At 49.9% G+C, this 10662-nt stretch overlaps 2 protein-coding genes across 3 annotated transcripts; one reads left to right on the forward strand and one right to left on the reverse strand.

The window, feature by feature from the left end:
- Positions 1–1070: 1070 nt before the first annotated feature.
- LOC109781259 (large ribosomal subunit protein eL19y) lies at positions 1071–3785 on the forward strand. 2 transcript variants are annotated; one of them, XM_020339864.2, is made up of 5 exons: positions 1071–1331; positions 2564–2686; positions 2773–3084; positions 3399–3457; positions 3543–3785. In XM_020339864.2, the coding sequence occupies exons 1-5, from the start codon at positions 1220–1222 to the stop codon at positions 3573–3575; spliced, it is 639 nt and encodes a 212-aa protein (XP_020195453.1). In that variant the 5' UTR covers positions 1071–1219; the 3' UTR covers positions 3576–3785. The 2 variants fall into 2 exon arrangements, with proteins under 2 accessions (XP_020195453.1, XP_020195452.1); XM_020339863.2 differs by having other exon boundaries at positions 1072–1331; positions 2773–3086; positions 3402–3457.
- Positions 3786–9467: 5682 nt separating this feature from the next.
- LOC109781252 (uncharacterized) lies at positions 9468–10431 on the reverse strand. The gene has a single exon (XM_020339854.4). It carries the CDS (start codon positions 10386–10388, stop codon positions 9636–9638), a length of 753 nt encoding a protein of 250 aa, XP_020195443.1. The 5' UTR covers positions 10389–10431; the 3' UTR covers positions 9468–9635.
- Positions 10432–10662: the final 231 nt, after the last annotated feature.

Here is a 10662-nt window from a genome sequence, read left to right on the forward strand (position 1 = left end):
CAACATCATGGTAGAATCTAAGACTCTCCTCGAAACTGATGGGAAGGTAATGTGAGTGCAATATATGTTGTGTGTTCGTGTTTGATTCCACCCACACCTTCCAACGCGGACCCCCTCTTAATAGTACATATTTCCTACGACCATAAAAACAAAAGCGTCGAAACCTGTGTTTTCAATCTTTTCTTTCTATAGGGGTACCTAACCGTCTTGTGCCACTATTGAATATGCCTTTGTAGTTCAAACAAATGATTAGTCCGCAAATTGTGTTGCCATCAACACCAAAATCACTTACGGAGGGAAATGCCCTTGACACCTGAGTTGTCCCGTCACATTTACCAATTACACAATCCAATCAACTAAAACTCATTGCACAACCATAACCACCAGAAAAATAAAAAAAAGATGTAGGGGGGAAACATGTGGGTCCTTTATATATGAATCATTTGTGGACTTTTGTGGAAGATGAAATGAGCTACTTCGTCCGTCTAGGTGTATAGGGCACGCATGTAATTTTAGGTCATCGATTTTACTAACTAAATACTATCGGTTATATGTCATCAAAAGTATATCATTGGATTCAAATGCGGATGTAGTTTTTAAACATATTTTTATCACATATAATACATATTTAATTAGCTAGCTAAATTGTTGACATAAAACTATACGCATTACGCGCATGCAAATAGTACTCAAAATCTCTCTACCTCATAACTCTCCCCAAAGATGACCATATATATAGCCATCCATTTTTCAGTCCATAAGAAAACTGGCTAGACTTCTTGGTCAATTAGCTTATTTGATTGAATTGACTTCTCAAAACTTAGCCTTCACGGTACTTTTTGGCTAGGATAGAAGTTTGCTTGCCAAAGGACGCTTGCATGCCAAGCTTGCTCGGTTGAGAGCTCGACCGTTGATCGAGATGTCTACTACCATGAGCCAACACGTTATCCTCACAAGTTTCTCTAGAGACACGTGGTTTCATAGCAAAGGAAAGTCGGACATCGCTGATATCCTCCTCCTCTCTGACTGAACGGGCCAACCAGCTACAACCGGCCGTAGGCCCAAGAGGTAGAGCGAAGCGAGCCATACAGCAAAGGCCCGGCCCAACTCTCGAGCCAGGGGAAACCCTAATCCCCCCAGAGCTATAAGGCGCCGCCAGCGCCGCATTTCCCCAACCCTTGCGCCACAACCAGACGGGAGGAGGAGAGCGGCGGCGAAGATGGTGTCGCTGAAGCTGCAGAAGCGCCTGGCCTCGAGCGTCCTCAAGTGCGGCAAGGGCAAGGTCTGGCTCGACCCCAATGAGGTCAACGAGATCTCCATGGCCAACTCCCGTAAGCGCCTCCCCCTCTCACTCGCTCGTCGCGCGACTCGATTGTCTCGCGTGTTTCGTAGATCTGTGGCCGAGGCGGCGATCCGCGAGGTTTAGGTTGTTCGAGGCGGGTAGAGCTCTGATTGCTTGTGCTGCGCCTGCTCATAGATCGGATGAACAGCCTCGTGTTCTTCGGGTAGCTGAGTATTTAGACGAAACATCATACAGCTGACCACTCTATGGGTTTGATTTTGTGCTGAGCTACCGTGATAGCTATGGGACGGCGTCTCAGGTAGCAGATGAATCGTCGATTCATGTAGATGCTTCGTTTGGATTGAGTCTGCACGCATGTTCTCAACTTATGTTGCGTAGTTTATGCATCTTGCAGTGTATTTAGTGTTAAATATACTGGCTTGTATGCGTAAATTGCTGAATTTTGTAGTACGAATCCATGTTGGTACCACTCGAGCTTAATGTAATTGTTTGTGCATACAGTATAATATTATGGGGGTCTCTTCATGTGATGAATAGGTTTCCTCTGTGGGGTACTGGTAAACTGCAAGAGTTTGAACCTAGTTTAAGAAATCCCGCTTGCACTTGTAAACCCTACTAACCTATCCATAGTACAAGTTGAGTCATAAGTTCTCCATTAGCTTAACCATGGTAACTCGTGAGTTATTCTGCTGATGAAGCTAAAAGAGTTGCTTGTTCTGATGTTCCTTTACCTAAACGTGCAATTATAACTTCTAACGATGAAGCTGGTTTCAGTGTTCATTTATCTTCATGTGCACTAACACAATACATCATTGTTGGATTGTACCGTACAGGTTGCTCTGTTAGCCTAAACCATGATAACTCCACACATATGTTTTTCCAGTGACAGAGTACTGCTTTAGGTGTTACTTTACCTTTGTAATTCATGTACCAGCTGTCTTGTCTGTTAAGGTTCAATTGTTGCTTTGTTTTGTGAATGTTAATCTCATGGACCTAGCTCCTTATGCTGTTCCTCGGTTTGTATTAATAAACATGTAGTTCACATGCACTTAAATGTCTGGTTATTGCAATCACATCCATTCTTCTGTTTTATGTTGTTTGTTTATAATAGGCCATTCTTGTGTTTGTTTTAACTCTTGTGTGTAATTTGTACCTGTACTGTTGTTTCAATCCATTGGTGCTCTTCATTCTTCATTATGCTGTGTCTATTGATTCCTAACTGAGCATAACTGTGATTTATTGTTTGATTAATACTTGCAGGGCAGAACATCCGGAAGCTGGTGAAGGATGGTTTCATCATCAGGAAGCCTCAGAAGATCCACTCCAGGTCTCGTGCAAGGAGGGCACATGAGGCCAAGCAGAAGGGCCGTCACTCTGGATATGGTTAGAAGCTGCAACTTTAATTGGAATGATAGTATTCGTTATTGTAGATAATTGTGTTGTGACCTGTGATTCTGCTCTCTGCACAGGTAAGCGTAGGGGTACCAGGGAGGCTAGGCTCCCCACCAAGATCCTGTGGATGCGGAGGATGCGCGTCCTCAGGCGCCTTCTGCGCAAGTACCGTGAGGCCAAGAAGATCGACAAGCACATGTACCATGACATGTACCTGAAGGTCAAGGGTAACATGTTCAAGAACAAGAGGGTCCTCATGGAGAGTATCCACAAGTCCAAGGCTGAGAAGGCAAGAGAGAAGACCCTCTCTGACCAGTTCGAGGCCAAGCGCGCCAAGAGCAAGGCAAGCAGGGAGAGGAAGATTGCCAGGAGGGAGGAGAGATTGGCTCAGGTAAGATGATGTTTTCACTTTGCCTGTGTATGAGGTCCTGCATTGTATTCTTACTGAAATACAAGATGTTTAATTGTTTACACATCTCACCTAAGAATTAAGCATTTGACTTCCACCTCTTTACTCTCTCTATAAGCGGGGCTTACTCTACAATGGTGACATTTGTCTGTCGATCTTAGATAGCAGACTGTTCAGAGCTGGATGTTAATGTTGAATATAGTGCTACCATACATGATTGATTTTGCTACTACTGTTGTATTACCGGTGTTTTTTTTATTGGCACAATTTGGCTAACTTGTACTATCTGGCAAACAGGGCCCGAGAGATCATGCACCAGCACCAGCGGCTGCAGCTCCCGCTCAGGCAGCAGCGTAAGTACCTCCAAAAGCTTTCTCCACATGGTTGATGTGTTTTGTTCCGTTTATCTTACCTTCTCTGATTTGCATTTGTCTACAGGGCACCAAAGAAGGCCAAGAAGTGAAGGTCTGACATGAAGCTTTAGCTTTCTGGTACTATTAAGGGTTAGCCTAATTTTGGAACATCAGAAGTTCAGAACTGTTTTCTGTGCAATATCTTGTTTGTGTCAGCGTGTCAGATACCTTAAATATCATATCGTGTTTGTTCTGTTGGATGTTTCAGAGATGCTTATGCAGAGTTTGTTAAAACATTTATATTGCGCTTTTGAACCTAGTTTACTCATTCTGTGCGTGCAAATTTACGTGCTCTGATGATGATGATCGTATGCAGTGGTAATTCTTTTGATGCGTTCAGATCGATAGTAGTCTATTTATCAAGGAAGAGTATCTTATTCAGTGTTTCGACGTAAAGTGAACGTATTCCATGAATATGATATGTAATGTGATACATGGAAGTGTGAGAAGGTGCAGTCTTATGTAGTCATGGAATATGATGTCTATCGAATGTGATATGAATATATGAAGGTGTAGTCTTGAAGTATTACTTCTTTCCATATCATATCACGAAATGAAACATGGAGAGATGGTTGAGTGCACTGAAGTGGCGTGTATCTAATCCGTGGTACTGTTCTTTTGCACATCCCTCTTTCTGCTCACTAGGATCATTTGTACTGTGCTTGGTTGCTCATACCTTTTTTTTAATGTTTTTTTCATACTTGTCCCAGTTGGATCTGGTTGAGCATATGCATTGGTGCATGCATCCCTGTATGTGACGAAAGGGAAGGTAGATTGGTTGCGGGCTTGTTTAGGAGGAAACAGAAGTCCGGTTACATGCAACACGTGTTGTGTGGTATCCTCCTTGTCAGAGGTGGGTTACCGGAGACACACAGAAATGAGAGACCGACATAGATAGCACAAGAACGATAACCAAAGATCAAAAGGTCTGGTTTAAAATTATATTGCTTCATCGGACCGGGGGAAATTGCCAAAGCATTTGGCGATTGACACGTTGGAATATAAAAGACTAGTAAATAAAATCCTATATAGAAAGTGGGCCGGTCTCAAAATAAATGAAGTTTTAAACCAAACCAAACCGGCACCGCATAATAGTCTTAACCAAATCAACACTTTTAATCATGCAACAGAGAGGTAGTAGTTCACGACGTCGTCGTCGTTGAAGACGATCACCTTAAGAGTGTCGGGAGTTAGCAATTTGAAGGTAATTGGTGAACGCCGGTGAAGGGGGGCCGACAAGGGTGACACTGCCGTTGATCACCCGGTGACCCTCCATGCGACTCGGTGTTCGTCTTCAGTTTGAAATCAAGCCAATGGGGAAGTGCTTCGTGAAGTACCTTGCCAAAGTGGGTTGGCACTGGCTCATGGTAGTGTCCATAGTTCCTCCGCTTGCTGTTGGGGGTTCCCCCACCACGTCATCGTCCAAGGGCGACACCGACTCCTTGCCCTTCTCTCCGTCAGCCACCACCTCCTTGCCCTTCATGTTCTCTGTGTCGATCTGCATTATGAACAGCATGAAGTTCAAAGATCAACATTCATTCCTATCATCCAAAGCTCCTATATTTATCCACCCAAATGCCACCTACTTACCCTCCACTGCAAGCAAACCCTCTCCGGGTGCTCGCTCGACGCTTGGTGACCACACAAGTTGGAGAACATCATGGAAGTGTGCTCAAACTTCACTAGAATCAAGGACATGCACAAGGAGGCAGACACTATGGTAAAGAAGGCGACGATGAAGGAGTTGAAGACGCTGATTCCTGGCCGAGTGAAAGGCCCTATGTCACCGGACATACTGCGCTAGGCCATGGATCAGGCCAAGTCCGACGATGCTGGTCAGAGAGCAAGATGGGCCAAGTAGGTGAAAATCGTTAGCAAGGAGGTGAAAATAGGACTTACCGCCATTGCCGAAGTGCCGATGATAAACGTCAGTGCTCGCCTTGTTGTTCTCCGATCCGCCGATCACCACCGCAGGTGTGAAAGTGGGAGAGGAGAGAGAGCAATGAGGGAAGGTGAGGTTAATTTATGTCGCGGCATCGGAAAACAACGCGACGCCTCGAGGCCGCCTTCACGCGTGCAACCGCCACACCCACGTGCCTCGAGTTGCACCCCTCGGGCCTGACTGTGAAAGAACGGTCCATTCGGCGTTCCCTCAGAGCCGGGACCAATGGTGCTTTAAACTTCGTGTGGGCCAGCTTTTGGATGCGACTCAACCACCAAAACAGATCAATTTCTTTGTGCGCGAGCCGTCAGTTGAGCTTAATGCGAGCAACCGAACGCGTCAGAACGCGATCTTTCCATTCCCTTGGATCACTTAGGACTTCCGAATCAGAAAGAATGCTGCACGGCCCAAACGTGATTGCCACGCGCTGTCACCAAACCTATCCGAAAGGAACACGACGGCACAACGTAAACGCAAACGATGTCTTGTACCGCCGGTAGACGAGACAGAGCAGTGCACTTCATGCCCATTTAAAACCCGGACCCAACTGGCCACCTATACGATCTCGCTCTGCCGTGTCGCCGGGCATGGACGGCATTGCTCCTGCCTCCGCCCCCGCCCCCGCCCCCGCTCCGGCTGGCCCCCCGTGGCAGCACGTCGGCAGGAGCCTCTCCGGCGCCGGCGCGACGGGCCTGACGGCCGCCGGCACGGTGCTCCTCTTCCTCTACCTCGCGGGGCGCTTCGTCTGGGTGTACAACAAGGAGGTGGCCGCCGCGAACGCGCCCAGCGCACGGGTCGACGCGGCCACCCCGGTCCGCGTCGTCGTCGTGGTCCCGCGGCCCCTCCGCGGCGCTGCGCCGCCGGTGTCGCAGCTCCCGGCGTTCGTGCGCGGCGAGGAGGGCCACCGGGGCGCGCCGGAGGAGTGCGCGGTGTGCCTCTCGGAGTTCGGGGAGCGGGAGGCCGGGCGGCGGCTGCCGGGGTGCGGCCACGGGTTCCACGAGGCGTGCATCGCGGCGTGGCTCCGGCTCAGCTCGACGTGTCCCCTCTGCCGCGCCGCCGTGGCCTCGCCCGGGTGAGTACAGACAAGGCGAGGAGGGGCGACGGCCGTGGTCCGCGTGGTCGATAACGTACGTGTGCATGTAGAAGAATTGTAGATGTAGGTAGACGTCGTCGAAGCCAGCTCGGGCGTTTGTCTCTGCTCGGCATATTCGCATATCCGGCCGCAGCGCTTTGCTCTGTCCTACTCACCCAAGGCACATATATTTCTCTTGCGTGACATGTGTATAGTTTTTTTTTTTTTTTTTTTTTTGGCGGGGGGTGACATCTGTATAGTTGATCCATCAGTTGGTAGTCCTTACAGCACAGCACAGATATGACATGTACATTTGGTCGTTTTAGAAAAATGCAAGTGTATGGTTAGTTTGTGTTCCATTGTACTCACTACGATTGCAATGCTTTTTTTTTGGACAAAGGGTATCATTAACATTAAGAGCAATGTGCATGAGTAATTTTACAATCGTTCATCTGCAGATTACCTAGCTTTAAAAGCGTTGGACATAGATCCTCTGAATGGAGACTATTGCTACAAGTCATACCTGGATGCAGACTTGTGAGAGCAAGATCTGCTGTAGACAAAGTTCATGTTGATGTGATAAACCTGAACTTGAAAGTTGTTGGTGACTTGAAAGAATTTAGCCAGATCGGGCTCGGCTAAGACGACAGGGGCCAAGTGCAAGGTGAACTAGGAAATGGTGTGTCATTCACTCATTCTCGTTGATACTGCGGCATCGGGGTGCTCAACATTGAAAAATTTGCATGTGCCTTGCGGTTAAGATGGCTGTGGTATGATTTGGAGGAGCCAAACAAACTATGGATGGGGCTTGGTAAAAACCCATGCACTGAGGACGACCTTAATTTCTTCTATGCCTCCCCCACGATCACTGCGGGGAATGGCACCAAACGCCAATTTGGGACTCACCTTGGTTGCTTGGGCGCAAACCTAAGGACATTGCCCCACTAATATTTGATGCCTCGAGGAGAAAGAACTGAAAAGTGCATGAGGCCCTAAAAGAGAATGCTTGGTTTCTAAAGTGCATGAGCCTATGCCAACTTTGCAAAAGAGAGCAAGAAATGAGCGCTCACCTTTTCTTCAAGTGTCGTTACACTATTAGGCTCTGGAGATTGATCATCGAGAAACAGGGTCTTGCACACACACTTAGAGGAGCCCGTCAAGGACTGGTGGGACAAGAGAACCGGCATGCAAAATCCTGATAAACGAGCTATGGCCTCCCGCACCATGCTCGTTTCTTGGACCGTTTGAAAAGAGAGAAACATTCGTTCTCCCGCACCATGGTCGTTTCTTGGACTGTTTGAAACAAGAGAAACGCTCGGGTCTTCCGCCACAAGTGTGCCTTTTTAGAGAAAAGGTGCCGGCCGAGCCCGAGAAGAGCTCGAACCTAGCCCAACTTTGAATTAACAAAGCCATCAACCGGCCAGGATTACAAAGGCACCATGATACAGATGAAATGCAAAGGAAAGCGGAAAGAAAGATACAAGGCACTAGGTGGAACAACACAATGGCAACAGCAGAAACACTGATGCCGACGCCCAGCACTACGCCTACACCAACTAGCCAACTAAGAACACGGAAGGAGGGCCACATTGAAGAAGCATCGAGCGCCGGCTGCATCCACAGGCCAAACATGGGCTACACTTGAGCTGTCTCCACCGTCGCAAAAGGCCACAACCCTTTCACCCAGGCTCGATGAGTGCCGCACCGGCGAACAGCAGAATAGCTATCACAAAGCCCAACTCAAGGTGTTCAGCTGCCGTAGGAGAAGCAGACGGAGCTGACCAGCGGACCACAGAGGACCAACCAGACGAGCACCAAGCCAGCAGTGGCAGCACGGAGCACGGGGCACGAGCAGGCGCACACCGATGGAGAAGACCGAAGAAGGCATCACTATGCACCGGGCAAAGCCGAGCAGGAAGTCGCAGGAAGACCAGGCCGTTCGCTGCTAATCCTTCTAAAAATGGTCCTTGATGTAATTAGCTTTGGGTCATTTCGGGTGCTAAGAAACTACGAAACATGGTATCGCGAGAGTAATTAGCATGTCGTGTATTTGAATGAGGCAAATCTTTTGCCTCTGTTTTAAAAAATGAATTCTTCCTGCAAGCTTTAGCCAGACTTGATTGCCAACATGGAATGTGATTTCCTAGTTATCTGAGCGGTTGTTTGTAGAGCAAGAGCTTCTGTTTGTAACGGTGATTTTCACTACTATTCCTGCTGCTGATACGTGAAGTGTTTGGAGAAGACCATGTATCTTGTGGGTTCAGCTGATCCTGCACTGTGTTGTTGTTCATCCACTTCACTCTGGTTTTGTTGTGAAGCGGAACCTGTTTTTGAAATCTCTTCTTGGTTTTGAGTAAGATCTTTGGTTTTAATGATGCCAGTTCTTGGCTTTGAGCAAGCAAGTGAAAAACAAATGCACGTCGTCTTCCTCCTGGTTAGCTACTCCCTCCGTTCCAAAATAACCCAACTTTGTAGTACAAAGTTGGGTCATCTATTTTGAAACGGATGGAGTATATGAGGAGTATTTACCTGCACGATGTTTGCTGATATGAGGAGTATTTACCTGCCCTCATGCCTGTTGGAAGAAGAATTCTCCAGGCCAACGTTTGAACTCTGGAAGCGATACCGTCTTCTTTCCAAATTTTGGTTCAGAAGAGTGCCCTCATGCCTGTTGGGAGTGCTTTTCTAAGAATTCTCCAGGCCAACGTTTGAACTCTGGAAGCTATACCGTCTTCTTTCCAAATTTTGGTTCAGAAGAGTGAAGGCAGCAAACTACTCTGAAGGCTGAAGCTGACCTTAGGTCGATGGGTTTTACATAGGTTAGTTTTGTACCACCATGGTGCGAAGTAGCAGAAAGCAAGGCGCAGCTGTGAACTAGTCGAGATAGGCGATGAGCCATGACCCGGAATGTACACACTTGCAGTTGCAAAAAGAAATTAACATCAAGCCAGCATATTTACATTCTCTGGCAAACTTTATTCAGTGGTACTGCTTCTATTTTACACGATTGTAGCGACCTATATTCTACACTCCACTCCTATCCTTACAGGAGCGTCAGTGCCGCGCGCGCGCGCCACGGTCACGCGAGCCAGACACGAACCAGCTTAGCTTCCCCAGGGCGCGGCGCCGCCGGCGCCATCGGCCCCCTCTCCGCCTTGCCGGGCCAGCATGGCGGCGAGCGCGCGGGAGTGCGGCCACGCGGGGTTGCCGCGCGAAGCCGCCTCGCGGAACATGGCCTCGGCCCGGGCCAGCGACGCGTCCGCGGTGTCCTCCACCATGGTCCCCGGCACGTCCTGCTCGAGCCGGTCCTCGGCGCCGCCGTCCGTGGCGCGCGTCACCGGCTTCCTCGTATCCGCGAACTCCACCTCGGCCAGCGGCGACGGCTTGTGCATCCGGTAGTACTCCCGGTCCTCCTCCCGCACCTTCCTCGCCGCCGCCTCCTCGTCCCCGGGCGTCGCGTCGCCGAGCGGGTCGCTGCCGGCGGGCTTGGAGGACCACCGGCGCCTCTGCGTGAACGTGGACCCTGCCGCCGGGTCCGCCAGCTCCTGCGACCCGAGCTTCCCCGAGGGGGTGAACGGCGGGACCCGCTCCTTCGCGGACGCCTCCGTCGGACGCGTCGCCTTCGCCGATGACGGGTGCTTGTCGTGGCCGCCCGAGGTGGCTTCCTCCGCGCCGGAGAACTTCGGGGGCCCCTCGGCGTAGTCGTCGCTCGGCGGGTCGCCAGAGTGCACGGCGGGATCGCCCGCGCCGCTGGCTTGAGACGACGCGGACAGCGCGCGGCCGTGCGCGCCTAGCAGGCTGCGCCGGGTCGCTGGCGAGCTCGAGGCGAAGAGACGGAGCGCTCGTGCTGTGGCCATCGTGCTCGTGTACTGTTTTTCTTCCCCCGTTTCGTTCCGTTGGTCATGGCGGCTCTGCGGCGGTGGTTCTTATAGCAGGATGCTCGCGCTGGGAGCGTCGAGAGAGTTGCCGGAGCAGGAGGACGAGGTGGGTGGGTGACAGTTCGACACGTGGCGAGTTCGTGAGGATCGAGAATGAGGTGGAAGACACGAGTCGGCTAGAGACCGACCGAGGAACTCTCCTGCTGGTCTAGAATGCACTGAACGGTTTGGACTTTGGGTCAGTTGGGCCCGT

The sequence above is a fragment of the Aegilops tauschii genome, chromosome 2 (genome assembly GCF_002575655.3).
Source record: "Aegilops tauschii subsp. strangulata cultivar AL8/78 chromosome 2, Aet v6.0, whole genome shotgun sequence".
In the NCBI taxonomy this organism is placed as follows: domain Eukaryota; kingdom Viridiplantae; phylum Streptophyta; class Magnoliopsida; order Poales; family Poaceae; genus Aegilops; species Aegilops tauschii.

Coding starts and splice junctions, on each gene's coding strand:
- LOC109781259 (XM_020339864.2), top strand. CDS start 1,220: ATGGTGTCGCTGAAGCTGCAGAAGCGCCTGGCCTCGAGCGTCCTCAAG. Junction 2,687..2,772: donor GGGCCGTCACTCTGGATATG/GTTAGAAGCTGC, acceptor CTCTCTGCACAG/GTAAGCGTAGGGGTACCAGG. Junction 3,458..3,542: donor GCTCCCGCTCAGGCAGCAGC/GTAAGTACCTCC, acceptor ATTTGTCTACAG/GGCACCAAAGAAGGCCAAGA.
- LOC109781252 (XM_020339854.4), bottom strand. CDS start 10,388: ATGGCCACAGCACGAGCGCTCCGTCTCTTCGCCTCGAGCTCGCCAGCG.